The 21,806-nt window shown below is 32.8% G+C and overlaps 1 protein-coding gene across 2 annotated transcripts in view; it reads right to left on the bottom strand.

The window, feature by feature from the left end:
• The window catches only part of LOC100376917 (ras-GEF domain-containing family member 1B-like), a 90,553-nt gene that overhangs the window by 44,343 nt on the left and 24,404 nt on the right, over positions 1-21,806 (bottom strand). The window contains exon 1 of one of the 2 annotated variants that reach the window (XM_085493981.1): positions 21,007-21,363. The exons of the other annotated variant lie outside the window; for it this stretch is intronic. Within the exon in view, the coding sequence (XP_085350107.1) occupies positions 21,007-21,207 (201 nt within the window). The 5' untranslated portion in view covers positions 21,208-21,363. Of the gene's footprint in view, positions 1-21,006; positions 21,364-21,806 lie in introns of those variants that run through there. 2 annotated transcript variants of the gene reach the window in all.

Genomic DNA, 21,806 nt, shown 5'->3' with positions numbered 1-21,806 from the left:
CTGCAAACCACATGTAATGTATATCTACATGTATTATGTATCTATTTACTACCTTTGTGATGATTAATCCATCATGAATTCTGTTTACAATGTAAATTGAAGACAAGTGAAGAATTTCTTGAAATGAAAGATGTTACTTCAGAAAGTTTCACAAAGTCAGTTTAGACAAGTTTCTGGTTTACACAAAGTCAGTTTAGTCAGGTTTTCCAAGAATCAGTTTAGTCTGGTTTACACAGTGTCAGTTTAGACAAGTTCCCAGTTTTCACAGAATCAGTTTAGTCTGGTTTACACAGTGTCTGTGTAGACAAGTTCATGATTTTCATAGAATTAGTTTAGTCTGGTTTACACAGTGTCAGTTTAGACAAGTTCCCAGTTTTCACAGAATCAGTTTAGTCTGGTTTACACAGTGTCTGTGTAGACAAGTTCATGATTTTCATAGAATTAGTTTAGTACGGTTTACACAGACTCAATTTAGCCTTTTCACCACCAGTTTCCTCTTTTCACAAATTCACAAAATAGTCCCATTTATAGTCTACAGTCTCCTTCAGAAGATTGGAACAAAAATAGCCAACAAAATTTGAGTGAGAATCAGTTTAGTCAGGTTAACACAGTGTCAGTTTTAACAGGTTTCTGGTTTACACAGAGCTAACCGCTAAGAGAACAGACCAACAATTGAAGATGACAATTGGGATTGGAACTCAATTCTGGTGGACAATGAGAGTTTCTCAGATTTGAAATGAAGTGCCGATGATGCAAACTTGCTACACAGGGTTGTGACTGAGACCAATCACGGTCAGTCCTTATGAATTCATAAATATCACAGACCAAACATTAAAAATTCTGTGATCATCTCTAAAATTATGCAAGTACATTTGGAAATCTTTGATAGACTTGTACCAATAAACTACCAGCAAGGTCCACCATGGCACGCATTCTGCAGACTTAATCTCAAATTAAACAATTGCCAGTTACCAGTTCTTTTAGTGGTCTGAGCACAGAGTCAGTTTACTCCAGTTTGCACTGAGACCATTCAAACCAAATTTATAATTTTGAAAATCTGAAAACATTGAATACTTTATTTTTATGCCACATACAATCACAAATATTTGTAGAATACAATTTTGGTGTTAGTTTACTTGATGAGAAGAGTCTTGAATCTATGTGTTCATACAAACTGTTAGTGACAATACAAAACGAATGGTATAAGTAATATGTAAGCTGAAGGAATTAATATCTCTGGTAAAGTTTGTACACATAGTAAGCGATGGATGGGCCATTTAACTTATATTTCCCATGATGTACTTCTGCAATCCTGGGGATTGCAGAGCCGTGCTTCAATATTCAATAAACTGAAAATTATAAAGCAATCTACAACTGTAGTTATATTTAGTGTTATCTTGAGTTGTTGACCCGATATTTGCACTGAGCTGGGGGCAGTGGATAAACTGATATCTAGACATGTGGTATGAGAGATAATCTCCCAGATGTATTAAATTACATCCCATTGTCAAAACTGGCATCATAAACCAATCAGTCATTGCCTGTAAACAATATATACCAATTAATACACACAAATTGTGAAAATTTCATTATGTTATGCTATTTTGCTTCAGTAAGATTTTTGTCATATGTTGGGTCAGCTTAATTGTTTACTGCTGGGGAGGTCAACAAGCAAAACATATTGTACATATATATGGATGGAGGCGACTTCTGAAGGCAATAAAAAAATGTTGTGATCCTGTTTTTCCTACTTTTACAAATTCTTAACCCAATTAAAATATTTTTATGCCAGTGTATGATTTTTTATTTGAGTTGATGTGCAAGGGAATGAGCATAACTAGTTGCATCATTGGTGTGCAAGGGAATGAGCATAACTAGTTGCATCATTGGTGTGCCAGGGAATGAGCATAACTAGTTGTATCATTGGTGTGCCAGGGAATGAGTATAACCAGTTGCATCATTGGTGTGCCAGGGAATGAGTATAACAAGTTGCATCATTGGTGTGCCAGGGAATGAGCATAACTAGTTGCATCATTGGTGTGCCAGGGAATGAGCATAACTAGTTGCATCATTGGTGTGCCAGGGAATGAGCATAACTAGTTGCATCATTGGTATGCCAGGGAATGAGCATAACTAGTGGCATCAATGGTATGCCAGGGAATGAGCATAACTAGTTGTATCATTGGTGTGCCAGGGAATAAGCATAACTAGTTGTATCATAATGGTGTGCCAGATAAAAAGCATAACTAGTTGCATCATTGGTGTGCCAGGGAATGAGCATAACTAGTTGCATCATTGGTGTGCCAGGGAAGGAGTATAACTAGTTGCATCATTGGTGTGCCAGGGAATGAGCATAACTAGTTGCATTCCAAAAAACCTGTGTACTATTTCGACTAAGATGGCACACAGTTTTGTACTCTGAATCAATAAAAGAATTTTGGCATAAACCAAGTGGGTTGGTGGATGGGAAGGGCAGTTGGTGTAATACTAAATTTGGATATTTCTAGTTACGGCAGCCATTTTGTAATTTTTCGAACCAAAAAAAAAAAAAAAAATTACTTGATAGGGGAATGCCTGTATTCATTGTGCGTTGTCTATTGCATTGGTATCGAGGTCAAACTTTTTGTATCCGATGGGCTTCAGAAATATCTGCGTCCTTTAGAGTGACCAATGGAGTTCGACAAGGAAGCATTCTTTCGCCGACGTTATTTTCAATTTATATTGATGATCTCAGTACTAGGCTGCAACAAGCGGGTGTTGGATGTCATTTAGCTGGTAAAATAATGAATCATCTTTTTTATGCTGATGATATTTTGTTAGTTTCACCTTCTGTCAAATCATTGAAAAAGCTCGTTGAGATCTGCGAGTGTTATGGTGAGGAGTTTGACATTCTTTTCCACACTACTAAGACAGAATGCATGTCATTTTTTCCAAAAACGTGGGGACAAACAAGGATCCCAAGCGTGTACTTGTATGGTAAACCTCTGGTTTTCGTCTCAGTGAAAAAGTACCTGGGTTATATGGTGTCATCAGATGGCAAGGATGAAGCTGATATGAAGCGACAATTGCGGTGTATTTATGCTAGGGCAAATTTTATTTTACGAAAATTTATAAAAAGTTCAGAGTACGATAAGTGTTTGTTATTTAGAACGTATTTATACAGTATATATTGTCTGAATGTTTGGTGTGATTATCGTACACAAATTGTGAATACTGTGCGAGTGGCTTATAATAACGCTATAAGATTGATCTTTAGCCTTAAACGGGCTAGCAGCGCCAGTGGTAATTGCGTGAATAGAAATATTTTCAACTTTGAATCTCTTCAACGCAAGGCATTATATAACTTCAGTCAGCGCCTACTTACGAGCGATAATGCTTTAATTCGTACTTGTGTCAACTCTGACAGTTTTTTCTTATCCAAATTTTGGACTAATCTTAGACGTTGTATTTATTAGTGTTCGTGTTTGTTATGTATTTAATATGGGACTTTTTTGGCCTGAAATAAAGGATTAATAATAATAATAATTATCATTTATAATGTTGTGTTCTGTTGACTAGAACCCTAATGCAAATATTTTACCACTGGTATTTTTTAGAAATTTTTCTAGGTCAGTTTCTCAAGAGTGGTTTCTAAACTCATTTCACGGTCGGCTGCTCAAACAATATTTTGGAGTAAAAAAATTGAGGAATACTGTCTAGCAAATACCATTAACTTTTGCACTGTGCCATAAACAAAAGTCTGAAAAGTTTTTAGACTATACCATTCTGCATTTCTATGGGGGTGACTGCATGACAATTAGCATACCATAGAGAACAAGTAGAGATGGTACTCTGGGGATGTCTACTCCACTGAGTCTGCAGATTTGTTTATAAAGTCACTGGTTAGCATTATGTAAACAAACAAACTCAGTAATGGTTTGGATATTGAATCTTATCCAGTGTTGAACATTACACAAACATTGAATCAATTACTATGTAAAGATGGGGAGTTGATAAGAATGAAATCTATTCACCAGCCTAAAACTTTGCTAAGCCTAAGGCCTGCCTTATTTTCCAATATGATACCACCTTATGTTCTATGACAGAAACCCTGGGAAAATGCAGGGGTCAATGGATACAGTTGTGAGCAACATCGATAAATTTTAAAAACACGCTTTTTGTAGGCATGGCTTTGTTAAGAATACAGTGTTAAATATAATTTCGCATTTTAATATTCAAACCAAGACCATATTTTCTCCTCAGAATTCAGAAAAGAAATATTGTATTTTACATATTAATCTATTTTATGAAATTAATTTTTTTCCCATATATTTCAACATTTTTGATCATTTGGTTTAAAACTGAAAATGAGTAAAAAATGTTGCATAATAGAGACAGTGATAAATCAATATATCATAAATTTAAACTTAGTCATATAACATGAAAACTGATAACTTTGGGAAATTTTCTTTACCATTATTGTCATGGAAAAATATTTGCAATATTATAATAGATGTAAACTGCTTTAACTTCTGTGAGATGCAAATACAATGAGACAAGCAAGGAGTGAATATTTTTCACACCAAAATTTTGATGCACATTTTTATGTACTTTTTCTATAATATCTATAATATTTCTATAATTTTGGACCAAATAGAGATAATTGTGCTACAGGCTTTGATCGGAATTTATCAACAAAATTTGCAGGTTTCTTGTTTGAAGATGCCAAAAGTTTACTTTAAATTATTTCCTATTACAGTAAATTTATTATTCACCAGTTCAGTTTTGAAATTCATACAGTGAATTTGCTTATGCAAAAAAATTATATTATATCAACAGATATATTTCTATATAGATGATCCAAAAATTTAATTGTGAAATTTTGTTGATGTAATATTTAATTCCATAATAATATCAAAATATTGAATTAGTGCAAGAGAAAACATTAAACCAGCAAGCTTAGTAAATTCAAGTTGAGAAGAAGTTTTACATTGACCTTGGGATTTTTCAATAAACAAACTAAAAATAACCTAATTGTGACACTTTCCAGAACTGAGGAATGTAATCACTTTAAGTAGCAACAGTTGCCTCTAATCTAATGGTATTTAAGTAATGATCTCCCTATTAAACATTCTATATATATACATATACTGCACAGAAAGCAATGTATTATAGGTAAGGAATACATTGAAAGGAAGACATGGAAATGCGTTAAACGTAACACCTCATCTTATGACGAAAATCCAACGCTTGAATTTCAATTCTGACCAATCAGTTTTAGGAATGTTGATTGTTTTTAATTACTGGGCTTCCTGAGCCCTAGGTAGGCATTAAACAGATTTGACAATTGACATGGGATGGAATAACACTCATGGGTATAAATTTCTGTGACAGTTTATTAATAGAACACATGGGACTGAGAGTGGACGGTTTATGGAAATGCCCTCAAGAGTGTAGTGAGTTTAGTGAAGTTAGTTTGTATGGAACATACTTATAACATGATCCAACAAGTCAATTATACAAAGTAAGTCAAAAATAGACTGAGCAAGAAAATAAAGTGGAACTTAATAAGTGTGGTATAACTAGTAAATAAAGGGCCGTGGTCATCATGCAGTGCGAGTTTTGACTTTCAAATTAAAAAGGATGGTGACCCAACACACACAAAATGATGACACAAATTAACAGGTAATTTCTGAGATGATTGGAAGAGATCAAAAGACTCTAAGGAGTCAGTCGGCCAGATCAAAACTACCATTCATCCTTGCCACTGGGAGCATGAGCATTACATTGCGTTGTGAAGAAATCACTGTTTATCAACACAAATCTCAGAGATGCACGGCAAGATGACCGCCTCCCTTTAAAAGCGTTAAAAAAATAATGCCAGAAATATCCAGGATTCAAGAATTTGATGGTATTCTTGGGTACAAAATGTTTACAAAGGTCAAAAGGTCAAAAGAAACAAACTCAATTTCACACAACAGTAGAATTGGGTAATTTTTCCAGAGTGCCAAAAAATTGTATATAACAGAAAAAATGGAAAAAAATGCACCTCACTGTTGACAATCAGTTTAAAAATTGGTTAATATCTATCAACCAAACCAGAATTATTATCCAACATACTTCCATAAGAAAATGATTTTATTTTGACATTCTTTTATAATAATTACTATTTTTATTCACATAACTCATTCTAAATATTTTTATGAAAGTCAGTGTAATTATATAATGAAAATATGTAAAGACTTAATATGATGGTTATTGTGATGATTAGTATCTAGATATATATTATTACATTTGCTTCTTTACAATAACATATTCAGTATGCAAGTTAATAATATGAGATTATTACGAGGATACCTTAAAGTATGCACGAAGACAGTACAGCGAGAGTATCAACCGTCGCACAGTGGAGGTCGATGCAATGGTGTACTGTCTAAGTGTATACTTTGAGATATCATCGTAATAACATTATTATTATACATCTTTTCCGTCCAAGGATACATCATGGGAATGCTGAAATCCAAAATGTTTAGAACAGAATCAGCGAACTTCTTTGTATAGAGTCCGGTCAAACCCTGGTGGCAGCCATGTTTGTTTTTATTATTAGTGGATGGCTTAGTCTTTTCCACGAAACGAAACGAAACGAAACCCAAACCCAAATCCAAACCCAAACCCTAACCCTAACTCGCATTTTTTTTTTCATTGACCCAATAATATCTGAGAAAATTTCACACTCTGAAATACGGACGTAACGATGTTTGAGGTCATTCAAAATCTAAGGTTAGGGTTAGGGTTAGGGTTTCGTTTCGTTTTATTTTGTTTCATTTCATTTCGTGGAAAAGACTAAGCCTTAGTGGATGCTTAAACGCGTAATCATTCCATATTTGGAATTTGCATTTCCTAATATGGTAGGATGAAAATACCCCATAAAATACCACAAAATTACGGCACACTGTAATTTATGGCGTTACGGTGACAGATGTATAATAATATACTGGTACTTGAGAAACTCAAATGTTAAGAAACAAAATTAATGATGATGGAGAAAAGCTTTCAGAACTCTAATAGATTTCTATTTACAGTTAGTAAATAGTGTATTAAAGACCTCTTCAATTGTAAATATTTCAAAGTTTATTTGAGTTGGACACAAGTCGCAGAGTCTTTGGAGAAAAATATTCAAAGAATCCAATTCTTTTTCCCAAACCATGACAAAAAGACTCTTTCTTGCACAGGAATGATAACATTGAGTTCCATGACTGCAATATGGTTGCCATTGGGGTTATCTGGGATCAATTCCCACAAACCTATCTCCTTTTACCAGCCCAGTAAGAAAATAAACATTATCTAACTTTCAACTGCTGATACAAATGCAAAATTGAATTTGTTAACTTTTTTTATGTGAAAGAATCATCATTTTGTATTAAAATATGAATAACTGTTTTAAATAATATTTTTTTTAAACACCTTACAGAAAAAGAAAATTTTCCATGAACTTTACATGAGCATTTGGAAAACACAAAGGGAATTTCGTCATCATATTTCAAGCAAAATGAAAAATGATCTTTTGAACTGTTTGTCTGTAATGATTTATTTTATGATGCGAAACTGATGATTGAACAAAGGAATGCAGTGTTTCTTTTACAATGCTTTGTGAGTCTTTACTACGCTGAGATACAATTTATAAATTTGTTTTCAAGTCAATTTTACTTATATGAAAATTTTTCCCATAGTTTTGTCATAAATAAAACCCACATATTTTAAACTTTTCGTTGACGAAATTTTTTCCGTCAAAATTTTATGTATTTTTCTATAATTTTTTCGTTATATTTGGTTCAAATAGACAGTTTCTCAAAGGCTAGTGGTTTTGATCAACATTTTGGGGGAAAATATTAAAATATACAATAAAATATATAAAATAAAGAAATATTACTGGCATATTGTGAAAGACATACTTTTAGTTAATATTTGTTTTCAATCGGTGAAGAAAAAACATGGTAATGAACAAACTATCAATTATAAAATTTTCATCAAGGAACACAAATCGTTCACAAAAACAACTGATATCAGTACAGCCAATTAGAACAAAATGTGAAGCTATAGAATTTCCAAAAAAAATAACAACATTTTAAATTTCAAACACCTACCACTGAGGTCCAAAGATAGCAATCGCAGATCACAAGCGGCTGATGATGAACGGGCACATTGACTGCTCTTCTCTTGGTCGAATATCTGAATCGCCAGCGTTTGGACATAATGAAATCGGAATGGATAAGAGAGCTTACTTCTGTGCATGCTAGAACACAGTATGTGTGTTCAGATGTGAGACTCAACAGACCAGTAGCCCTGAGCACTATTAATGTTTTTGGACATGTCTGCTTATTGTGATAAGGGGTCTGATTGAAACACACACAGAACAGTTTCAAATTTAGCACTGCTGGGCTGTTCCATTCTGATAAGAGGGGGTAAACCTCAAGAAAGTTTAGATGAAGGGCATTTGTAGAAGAAATACTTGTATGGAATATAATAGGTGAGCCTTTGGCTAGGATTACTGGTACATATGTTTGAATTTGTTTTTTTGGATGAACAAATTGTTAATTGTATAATTGACAAAGCTGTTTTTTCGCTAATACCAGTAGACTGAGTAAAGAACGACTGTTGTCACATGACTTATGCATTTAATATTGTTCTAAAACAACATGTTTGAATCCTAGTACAAATAGATTGTTTATTTATACCAGAATCAAGGCATCATGGGAATTTACTATTCTATCAAGAAAGATTGGCATATCCCTTATTAAGCAATATCAAAAGTATGAAAGCATATATTTATTTCAATTTTGGTTCAAGACCAATTCCATCAAACAATTAACAAAGGTTGGAATGAAATATTTTAGATTAGGGTTTGACACCACATCTCTTTGTTCATGTGAAGTATTTTTAATAGGGTTTTCAAAAAACAAGTAAGTTCAAGTAAGTGAAATTAAAGAATTGCTGAGAAATACTGTAAAATAATTAATTTTCGCTGAAAAGGCTTTTTGGGCGTTTTGTATGAAATTTATTTTCACTCATTATGATGAGTTGAATGTGAAATATAGAAAAAAAAAGTATATTCGCTGGATTTTATTTTCAAGGAATCATCCCTTCCGCGAAAATAGCGAAAATAAAGTATTCTACATTACATCATAATGTGCAAAAATTTTCACTAAAATCTTGGTGGAAAAACTGTCTTCCCTAACAAAAATGGACTATTCTAAGTTAATTTGTAAACATACGACAGTATTAATGATGTAGTATTATATCTCCCAATGCACTACACTTAAAGTTTAACTGTAAACAAATCTGATATTGGACTTGTCCATGTCATACAGTTTCTATAGCAACTTAATCTTTAGTGATAATTTTGTTGTTGATGTACATTCCACTTACTAAATGAGCTACAACACTTGTTGCCATAACTACACTCTAGTGGAGACTCCTTATATGGTTACACATTATGTCATTAACCCTTTGAATGCAAGAATATTTCCCGCCAAATTTTTAGCCCAACATTTTTCTAAAAATTTCTACAATTTTTTGATAATTTTAGAGCAGACGAACATAATTTCCTATTAGGCTACAGTTTTTGATGACAATGTGTGAAAAAAAACAAAAAAAATTAAGCAGGTTTATTAAGGAAAAAAAAGTTGGATTTGAGTTGTACAAAAGACGATATAATCTCCTAACCAGACTGATAAATAGATTTAAGTTTATTTGCTTTAAAAAAGGAAATCCTTTCCTAGTAGTTCTTAATATTTTTATGGAAAAGAAAAACCGACACTAAAAAGCCCATTATTTTATTCAAATGAAAAGTTGAGTTATTGATACACTTTTGTATACAATAATATTTTTAGCCACTATCTTGTATTAAAGTAGCTTTATTTTGATTTATAAAAACTTCTACGCTAATTTCACGAATGCATCTTTTTTAACTCACATCACTTGTACACGCCCTAGTCAATGAACTGCGCCCTCTGTAGTTGAAATTAAAACTTCATTTTGTGCTGACATACAAATGAACACACTGAAGCCACAAAATTTATTACTGTAGATGCCACACTTGAATATCTTGATGTCCTTCAAAATCACCTTTTCTGCATTATTTGAGTCTAAGTTACTTTTGGAAGTTTTGTTTTTGAAATTAAATTATAGGGCACACACTGGAATAATACATTCCATAGATAATGATTGTAAAAATGATATTCCGGTGTGAAAACTTCACACAAATGAGTCGCTTCCATCTTTAGAGCAGGCTCAAATATCTTAAAAATTAATAAAATCATAAACCCTAGGGTCTATGATAGAAATAACAATTACAAAGGGCGTAAATAAGGAGAAAATGGCTGATTTTGATTATCCTCGGGGGCGGACATCCGGGCATTTTCTACTGCCTGGCAACTCTCGCGGTGAAAACAAAGACCAAAAATTCGCAGAAAACGGTACTTTGCGAATGTTGTTGAGAGTCCCCTGAACAGTGTAACAAGATTAGCTCTATGTGTGTAACATATATCAATTTGGTTGTTCAGGATTACTTCAAAGTTGAGTTTGTGTTGTTTTCTCGAATTTTCACCGGCTCCACCGGCGTTCCACAGCAGCGCACACAAAGCCCATAGAAATACGTGCTACAGTGATGCGCATCTTAGCAACGTAGAACGTCTGTGACGTAGCTCCGCCCCCGAGGATACAAAAGACTGACTCCCAAATACAAAGTCTATTACAGTACTTTTATGTAGCAAGCCGTCATTATTTTCATTATTATTTACAACATTAGGGATGTATATTTATTATATTAGTGTGATGTACTTATCACTTTCATGTCATGTGTTGATTGCATTGGATTAACAACAATAGAATTGCATATAAACCAATCATATTTGTTTTAGACTGAATACTGTGACATACTTTATTTTAGCTGGAATAAATTTTCGCTGAAAAGGCTTTTTGGGCGTTTTGTATGGAATTTATTTTCACTGATTTTTGATGAGTTGAATGTGAAATATAGGAAAAAAAGTATATTCGCTAGATTTTATTTTCATCCCTTCAGCGAAAATAGCAAAAATAAATTCCAAGCGAAAAATAAAGTATTCTACAGTAATTGAAATATAACTTATTTTGACCACAGGAAAACAGTTGTGAATTCCAACTAATGGTGCAAATAGGGTAAATCCATTTATTTTATTATAATAATCATTCTGTGGTAAATTTTACATCACACCTTTCACTCATTCAAAACCATCTATATAAGGTGATAATATCTACCAGATTGAGTCTATCCTCACAACTTGTTTACTTTTGTAGCAATGTCCCATCCAAACACGCACAATTGATCCCACGTTTTTCACACAAACAAAATGGATACAATACTTGCTTCACCTCGAAGTGTGAAGTCAAACCTCTATAATGACTTCTTGCCCTGGAATTCCAGAGCTAAAGAGAACTAACATAAACATCAGATGAGAAAAAAGTAACTAAAGTAATGCATAAAAATAAACATGTCATTCTGTGTTAGATCTCATGTGTGCTAGAAGGGTGGAAACAAAATGGTCATTGTCCTACATTCACAGGTCAACACATTTATAGGTATCACTCCACAATTAGATTGTGTATCCTGGTGAGGTACCCACCAATGTAACTCTCTTTATTTTGTAAACAACTTTTTGCAAAAAATGCCGTGTTTGTATTTCAAACTGTTTTATTAAATATGATACTAGAATAACAAGTCTAAATATTTAAGTATAATTTGATTGAAAAACACTTCTTTTGGAAATTTCAAGTTAGTAAATACTACAAATGCAGGCATATTTATCTACTCTTTTTGTGGTAACTATAAGGTGCCGTCAAAGAGGCCAGGGATTTTCAACAATGTATTCTGGTTTAATCAGCTTGATTTGGGAACATTCACTCTATTAAACTAACCACATATTTTTTACATGTGTAAATTCGGTTATGACATGGGTTAAGTCTAGTGGAGGCCTGTAATACAACCCTAGACAGCTCCCTCTATGATGATCTTATTTATGCTGTTGTTTTTATCTATAAGCACAAGAGGTATTCTCTCTTCAATGAATTCAATAGTAGCAAAGATTTATAAAATAAGAGTGTGCCACATTGATATCTATGGTAACATTTCAATGTGCAAATTAATCAATTGAATTTCTAACCAATGGCATCACATATCGCAATGGACTCATAGGAATGGTTTATTCAGAAAAAAGCAAAATAATCATCACACTGAAAAAGTTTGCTTTTTGCAAAATGCTTTGCTCATTGTGAATCATCATCCAGTTCAAACGGTTTCGCTAAAGCCAGCCATGCATGGTATTGCGTGATTGTGTCAAGAAAACCTGTATTTCACCTCAGTTAAATTGAATGATGTAACAACTACCCACATCAATTTCAAATTCAAACAAATAGATTATATCAGGTATTGCTTAACTGACAGAAACATGTGACTTTGCACTTTATACTTGACTTCATGTTCCATTTACCATGGAAAAGAACCAGAGCAAGCACCATTGTATTTGATATCTTCAAGAGTAAATACAGGTTTATAGTGGAAATTCTGCCAAGGTATAATAGTGAGGTGATGGCCAAATAAATAAATCTTGACTCGTGAAGATGATTGCAAATGAGCAAGAGCTTATCAAAACAGCCCGATCAGACAAATATTGAGTTCTTTGACACTGATCAGTATTTCTAGCAATTTATGACTGTCAATCAATTCACATGAAATCTTCTTTGTGTATCACATCAGTTGTAGACCCTTATCTTATGAATCCCTGTTGCTATACATCCTTTACTGTTACACACATATTAAGGTGACAACGAAGCAAATTATCAAACTTGAGTCTCTGGTTGATTTTAGTGATACTGTCATGCTATACTATAGCAGTCATTCTTTGTCTTTACACCCCTAGATAAAATACCATAACTGCAAAATTTGATGATTTTCACTGGCAAAATTTGTCAATCGCAAAATGAAAGCAGTTTTTAATATTACCAGCTTTGTACCTATGCATTAGCACAAATATATAGTGAGTAGAACACTCTATAGTTTCTCAGATCCAAGGTTAATAACATATAGTTTCCTGCTTGAATCTTGCCAAACTTAGTAATCCACAGAAACTGTTTATACAGTGAGAAACCTTTTCAGTATGATAAATTGATGGCATTACTTAGTACAGATTAAAAGAAAGTGACTTCAACTTTCACCAAAAAAACCTGCATAATTTCATCTTGTATTTTCCAGAATTTTGACCAAGTCATGTAGCAAATGACCAATTATGTTTATTTGGTTAAAAATTAACCACCCAAAATACATAAATAAGTGTTCCACAATTTTGGTAGGGAAAAAAATGGCGTTCAAAGAGTATATTCTGACTCAAAATCCAAGGAATTTACAGTTTATCATGTTGGTGTTTAATCAGACCCATGTGTATAATGAGCTCATTATGGTTTCCAAGTTTTCTCAGTTTCACTCTGCAGACATATATTTATCAGTATCAATTTTGGTAAGATATTATTACCAACTATGGGGTGAATAACATCTCATATTTCTAACTGTATGACATGAGATCTATTAAAATTAATACATTTAATCAACAGAAACATAAAACACTGTATATTCTTTCCATTAATTGTTATGGTATCACTGCAGATATTATTATTATCGTATTCACGCTATGTCACCTAGATGTAGCTTAAGCTAAAGTGAACCGTAATGTTAGTCACGAATGTTTGCCTCAAGCCACATACCGCTTAGCTTAGCTGTGTAAAATCCTGGGTTTAAGAGCTTACTAACAAGTACATGAATGCAATATCTGAAGCAATTAGGTCCCAGACATTGACCCTTGTCAAGATTGATATAATTCTTTAAAATTCCTTTGCACAAAATGCATGCTGATTAAAGGGTGGAGGTCTTCGCGCCACACATGTGCGCGATATGGGTCTCATATGAACAAAGATGGTGACTTTGACTGTTACACAGACCAACAAGTACGAACTGAGATGTTACCAAGCTTAAACTCGGTAATTTCTTGAGTGATTGAGAGGTATTGAACGAGTCATCAACGGTAATTAGTGCAAGTGCCGCTAAGGTCAAAACTCGTACTTGTAATTTCCAGAAGAAGAGCGTATTCGATTGTGAAAAAATTAGTGTCGCACAAACACAAACATTGCACGACTACCACCCTTTAATGTCGTATTTTCTAATCCAATGATATTTTAATTTTACTCGATAATTAGAATGTGTTAATTCATTCAACAAACAATTGTTATTCAACAACTAGTTTTCAATTATTATACCTCATGACCATGACAGCCAATCAGAATCGCACATTACAGGAAGACATATTTTGTGTCTACCTGCTTACATATTCGTATCTCTACCTCCATCTGGGCACCTTCCTCGTGAATTTATCTGATTTACGCCAATAACTTGTCAAGGGAACAAGACGCACAGAAATACTCAAGGACAAATTAGTTTGCCATGTTTGCTTTCACTATTTGACCATTGTATTGGAGTGAAAACTTGGATTTTGTAGAGATTTCGCGTGATTTTTAATCGCATTTTATACCATGAGTTTCACAAGTACTCTTAGCTACATGTTTTGAGACATTCGATCTGCAGTTGCGCAGTTCATCTTTCTAAAGAATCTGAGTGATGTTGGATGGCTCAATGTGTTTTTATTATGTATTTTGTGTGTTTTGACAGTACTGGTATATCTACATATTATGTATGGTGTATTTTTAAAACGAGAATGGTGTTGACATATTCTCAAGCAGAGTGCAGCTCGTTTCAGTGTTGTAATGTGAAATGGGCGCCTGGTTGCATATAGCTGGGTGTGTTTGTAAAAATTAATTCGTCATCAAGCTAAAGCTGTTGAAATTATACATCCATGAAGGAAAAATTGAGTCCATGATAAAACTTAATAAAATTCAATGAACTCTTTTAATTTGCATATTTTTATTCACATGAGGGTGACCTGGAAGTTTGTCAAGATTGAGTGTCAGAGTTTCTGTGTTAAGATTTATTTGATATAATAATATAACTACCCAAATATAATTAATATAGTATTACCGTAAAATCTGTATTAGAAGCCGCATCCCTAATAGAAGTCGCACCCATTCTTTTTGAATAATTGAGAATCTAAAATTCACCATTTCTCATATGTGTAGATGCTCTAATAGAAGCCGCATCCCCTCTGTTGCATTGTACCATTTTAATAGAAGCCGCGGCTTCTAATACAGATTTTACAGTAAGTATTTTTCTTTGTTCAGCTGGGAAAATGATGTAAGAGTTTTACCACTATAAGTCAAAAGCTTGTAGTGTGTCTATGAACATCATCACGCTAATACAAAAAATATTTTCAAAAATTGTACATGTTTCAGCGGCAATTCACTGGGATGATAATATACATACCATAGTCTTTGATTGAAAATAGTTTGTATTGAAACATTTAAAGTGAAAAATGACTAATATGTCTGTGTAATTTGAGAACTAGAATAACTTTGCTTGTGCATGTATTCCTATTTACACCAACATAAGTAATAAACAGAATAATGTTTATTTCAATTATTTCTGGCATGACATACTCTACAAACATAATGGACACAGTATCCATGACTTCCTTGAAACATCTGAATTTGTCTGCATTATTTGAATTCTGGATTGTCTGAGACCACCATAAAAAAATGCCTGGGTATCCAGTGGGACAATCGCTTTAAAAAAATTGTAATCAACATGAAAATAAAGTTGTTTGTGTTTTTAAACCCTTGAAACACAAAAGTCAACTTTAGTCATTTTTTAGAAAATATAATGTCAGTCAAATTCACATCATGTTGCTTTTCAAAAAACTGCTCAAATATGTCATAAACTGTTGCGTTTGTCAGCAAAAATGTACCTGTACTATAATATAAAATTGTGATTTCTCTAGTTATTTTCAATTTTCATATTTGGTTGCCTCTTGTATATTAAAACATACCAGAATACATTCACAATATTGCATATCCTAAAACTGTCATAGTACGCTTTAAATCAACTCAGAACACATGTGCATGTACAGCTGTGACAAGGAATGTTTGCTGAATCTAGGCAGTGTCATAGTGTGAACTTTCTTCACCTGGTCAGTGTGTTATCAGATATAGGCCATGCAACTACATTGTATGTGTTTACAAGATGTAACTATGGTGATAGCCACTCTGTACAAAGTTCAAATGATGGAGAGCTATTTCCTGTCACATACTATTCCTGTGATGCAAAGATAAGTTGATGACACTTGAATAAATTACAAGCTTTTAAATTAACCTAGTGTCTAACAATCAGGTTGTGTGTTGAACTGTGGATAGTTTAGCTTTCTACAGCTCTTTTAATGGTTTCAAGTTCCCTGCTTTGTTTTTATCTTCACCATACATACAATAGAATATTTTTAAAAAAATCTGACGATTTGGTTTTGGTTTCTACACATATACATATATAAGGAAATAAAGTTTATTTACAGTATACAAAACGTGATATGCAGTTCAATCAAACGAAATGCGGCTAAAAGTGATAAACCTGGCTCTGACAGTCGTAACTTTCATCACAAAAAGGCTTGAATTGTGACCAAGCTTCACTCCTAACATGATTTCTCATCATTTTATATTTACATGTACTAGCTTGCTCTATAAAAACTGTAATGTAAACATTCACTGTTTTGTGAGCGCTGGGGGTTGACAAGTGGTAGCTAAAACTTGGCAAAACAAATGAGGAATTTTTGTCTTGAAACTGATTAAAAGTTGAAAATTTGTAATAGCTAAAGTAAGGGTATTAAATATTTTATATACACTTACATTGTTTTGTTTTTTTAATTTAGCCCACTAACTTTCAAATATGAATTATTAAATAGTAATAACTCACTATATATATATAGATTTCTCATCTTTTATCCAGACACTCAATGATTCTGACAAATTCAGGTGCATCATGGGTAGTAATGAAAAACAACTAAAAATAGTACTAGTACACTACATACAGGTCGCATTAAAAATTAGAAATACACACTCTCCAGAGTTAATCACCTAACAGTTTTTATTTTCATTATTACAACCTTTTTAACTTTGAAATTATTCTATTCTATTCTATTCTATTCTATTCTATTCTATTCTATTCTATTCTAAAATTAAAATAACCATTTGATCACCTCCATCCAGATTGTTGCTATGGTGACAGCCTGAGTGTCACTTTAAGATGTAAAGTTTTTGTGTACGTGCTGGCAGGATGTTGATGAAATGTTTTAATATTTGGCAGCATAATATGATATGAATCATGTACAACAATTTTTTTTATTTACACGCATCCTATACTGACTATGGCACTTTATCTTAGTTCAAGAATGGATAGTGCGTATCTTGGAATTACACATTTTACAACAGTTAACATAATATTATGTGAAGAATGAAAACAATGTGGTGATGACTCAGCTGTCTTCATTGATCACTTTTATAATGCACCTAACCACAGTCCCAATCTTCGTCCTTGAACCCAACAATATCATTTCCGTACTTCCACGTGCTGCTCAAAAATCGGCTTTCAATGTTTTGATTCTGGTTCTGAAAACTTGTGCGCAATCGCACAATTTTTTTTTTTCTCGCAAAGCACGTCGAATAAATCATTAATGGTAATGCTATGTTGGTCAACGTGAAGAAGACCTCTGACAAGTTGCATCTTCGACTGATTACATTTAGGTGTCAATGGTTTATTTACCCGCTACGCGCAATAGGACAAAAGGACAGTGACCATTTCGAGCGAGAGTTTACCACTGTGCAAGATTGTCACAGGGGAAAGTTAGACTAGCATTTTATTGGAAGTTTAACAGAATGACATTGTGTGGATTTTGAATTTTTAGTAAACTGAAATTATTTTTGACAATGCCCTGAAAAAGTTAAGCAGAACTGTATTTGCTTGATTAGAAGCGTGTCTGGAATAGTAGCACATGCAGATGAAAAATTCTGTTTAATATACAGAATCACTCAAATACTGAAATGCCAAGAATTTACATGGTTTTATAGCATTCATGAATTCAGAATTTCAAGAAATATTCATCATTACCAAAGTTCACATTTTTCACACAAAATTTGTCTCGCATGAAAACTAAAAAGTTCATAGTATTACTTATTTTGACCATAGACACCACGGTCATCTACATACATTACTAATAAAACTAGTTCTAAACAGTATAAATGAAATCTTACCCACTTATCTTGCTTGAAATTAAAAGAAAGTATAAACTTGATATAAATTAGTATTGAATAATTATGAATATATTTTCAGTAGCATTACTAAAAGTCATATTAAAAATTATGCATATTTGCACTGGTATCTATAGTGAAATTATTTTTAGATATTTCAAAATATGGCTCAGTATTGTTTAAACATTTCAAAAAATTAAGTTTAGTCAGTTTTTAGTGTGACAATAATTTTCCATCTAATACAATGAGAAGTTCATAATACATTGGGTATGTAAGCTTAAAATGCTCTGTAACATAGAATTTGAATTCAGCAAGAAATGTTTCAAGCCATATTGTAGTTAAAAAGATTAGGCCAACTGGCATCACACCAAACCAGTATAGCCATTGAATTTTGCACAGTACATATATCACCATGTTTACTTAAACAATTTAATTTCCTATGTTACCCTAGGCAATGACCCCAAATATAAATAAATCACCAAAAGTGGCCTTGAAAAACAACTTACAGTCACAGTGAAATGTCAAAGTTATAAAGAATATAAAAGGGGGATCCGTGTTATAACTTGTATAGTGAAGTATAATTCTTCATTCCAAATGCTACTAAAATATTAAAGTGAAAGAGAAACGCTCAAATTTGAGTGCCATAATTATCCCAACTAAACATTTTGCCAAATTTTTATCTTTTGAACCAAATCAAAATTTTGGAAAAACAAATCTGTGAAAAAAAATTTCATTTTGTGATTGTTGAGGAAAGTTAATTTTGTTGCTCAAAGGGTTACCCCCAGTAACCAGCTAATTGTCTTTGCAGCACCTAGATGTATGGTTCACAAAACAAAATGTTAGAAATTTCCTAATTATCTTATTTACCATTTACAACATGATCAACTTTAAATGCAATCACTTCGGGTCATGCCCTTCCTTCAAAATGTCGTAATTCCAGAATTCCTGCTTTTCAGGTGGTGTACCATGAAGGGCATCAGTGGATGTAAGGTCAGACGAGACGAGCAGATTAAATTTAACAAGGCATTGGAAATAACATAGTCCCTGTCAACTTTTTCCAACATTGACTTTATGTGCTCAAAAAAAAGGTAAAACTTGAGGTGCATGCCGATGTCATTGCACTTACAAATGTTTAAAAAGTATTTAAAATATCTTTGAGAAATAATGAAATGTTAGTGAATCGTGATTTGTTTTTGTTTTACATACAGTCAACAAGCTGAACCTTTTTGCTATACTATCAGTATACTTAATTTAATAACTCAAGACGATCAATACATTAAAAAGAACCGACATGTACACCATAAAATGGGCAAAAAATCACAAAAAATGATGTAATAACAGAATATCTTAATTAACATAAATTATTATTATTACACAACTTTTCTTGAATAAGTATTTGAGTGATTTTCTGGGTTTCAAATTCTTTAAGCAGCAGGGGTATGATAGGATATCGTCATGGATATTTAATAAGTGAATAATTATTTAAAAACAAATATACACATTATACATGCCAGTTACAATTGTGAAAACATTATAGACAAGGGATTGACCATTATGGAAGCTCTATATGAATGGGATGATACAAACAAAATTACTAATTATTATGAAATGGAAGAAAACTGTATTAATTATTTTTTCTTCCTTTTCATTTTCATTTTGAAGATGATGTTAAATCTTTTATGGTATTCCTCTGTCAAATAAATTGATATAATTCAATATTATAAAATATTTTGTTTTATTGTAAGACTTTTTTTTAATGTTTTTTCAGTGCACATTCCTCAATCTACCGAGTTTCTAATATGAAACTTCAAGTTTCTTGGCAAAATTTATTTAACGGTTACACAGGCAAATTGTCTTTCATTCACCTACATGTAGTAATACTTATTACTTTTTAAAAATTTTGAGAATGCAACAGGAAATGAGAAGACATACCGCAGTACTATGACTCAAGCCTACATGTACAAGCATGGATACACTGTATATATATATCTTTATAAAGATATATATATATATATATATTTGACTTGCAATGAAAGCATGTAATTGTCAGTATAATAAACACAAACGTTAACAAAAAAATTAACCATTAACTATTTTATAATTTTAATATAGCATTTTGTTTTCAGTTAATTTATTTCTCTACTGGCATATATTCAATGAGGTGACTGAATTTTTTAAACATCTTTCATATGAAGTATTTCAAATGTTTCTAGATATTAAATGTATTAGTAAATAGTTTTCTGTAATGTTAGTCCATTGCTGTTTTGTCAGTTTGTCTTGTGTGTCAGTCATTTTTTTTTATCTAGATTAGGTTTGCCTTTTGATCAACAAATAGAATAAATAAAAAAAAACTTTGCAAACAAATCTTGAAGAAATGACTGGCACTGAAAAATAATAATTATAGCCTTGTGACAAAGGTCAAGCAGGGTTGTAGATAAATAAATAAAAGATTTGTTTTAGATATCAAAAAATGTACCAGTGTTTTTATTTTCTTACTGCATGTCATGCAAATCTTAAATGAACGTTTAAGATTTAACTCAAAACGTTGTATGTGAAAACAAACTTTACTTTTTAACGCACCGGTGGTAATTTTTGTTTATAATGTTGACACACTCTACTACAAGCGATAAATATGATGTACTGTTTATTGGGGAGGGGAGCGCAGGATACTAATACTTAAGATATGGTTGGATTAATTCAACATAAACATTTAAAGTTCACAGGTCAAATTACTTAGTAGTAGACGAATGTCACAAAATTTACCTGGTCATCAACGTCACGATTTTTTTCATCTGAATCTCTTACTTTTGCATCAATATTGTTCTCCTCCTCCTCCTGACAGTTTTCATGTTTAGCAACTTCGGGGTATGCATACAATATCCATAGCGATTTGATAGCATCAACAATCCAGCTCCATAAAACTTGCGCACAGACCATCAGCCCAGACATATCGGGAGCCGACATGATAGTGCAGAAAAAGTTGTGAAAATACGGTTGATGATCTCTGGCCGTGGTTCTCTCACTCTCTTAGAGAAGTATCGTTTTCATGCGTTATTCACACAACATGCAGTCAGCAAGTGATGAGCTTAAAGTCAGACCCCTTAGCTTAGTGATAAATCACCCTGAATACCAAGCACAGACTTATACACACTATACTCATAAATTCTTATGCAAAAGTATTATGTATTGGGTTCAGCTGTTTACAAAGATTACATCAGGGAAGTGAAAACGGAGTGGATGGATCACCAGGAACAGGAAAAGAGTTCCAAAACTTATCTGCCCTGTCCATGCAGTATTTTTTATGTAAGTGATTTCGCTGGGTCCATGCAGCCAGAGTACAAGGTCATGTGCCCAAACCTCATCTAGTACACGATTTTGATTGACAAAACAGGCTGTAGATCTAAGTGTTATCTGTAGCCAACTAATTATTTCCAGTGTATCATGTACCTAGCTTGATTTACTTGTCTGAAGTTCAATCAATAGTTCCTCAAGGGATAACAGGAGGGTATATTATGGTTTCCTTCCCACTGTTAATGGTAAACATGCATTCCTAAGAATTTCAG

The sequence above is a fragment of the Saccoglossus kowalevskii genome, chromosome 19 (genome assembly GCF_978046115.1).
Source record: "Saccoglossus kowalevskii chromosome 19, keSacKowa6.1, whole genome shotgun sequence".
NCBI lineage: Eukaryota > Metazoa > Hemichordata > Enteropneusta > Harrimaniidae > Saccoglossus > Saccoglossus kowalevskii.
The sequence above is the reverse complement of the archived record's forward strand: the minus strand, read 5'-3'. Positions and strand labels throughout refer to the sequence as shown.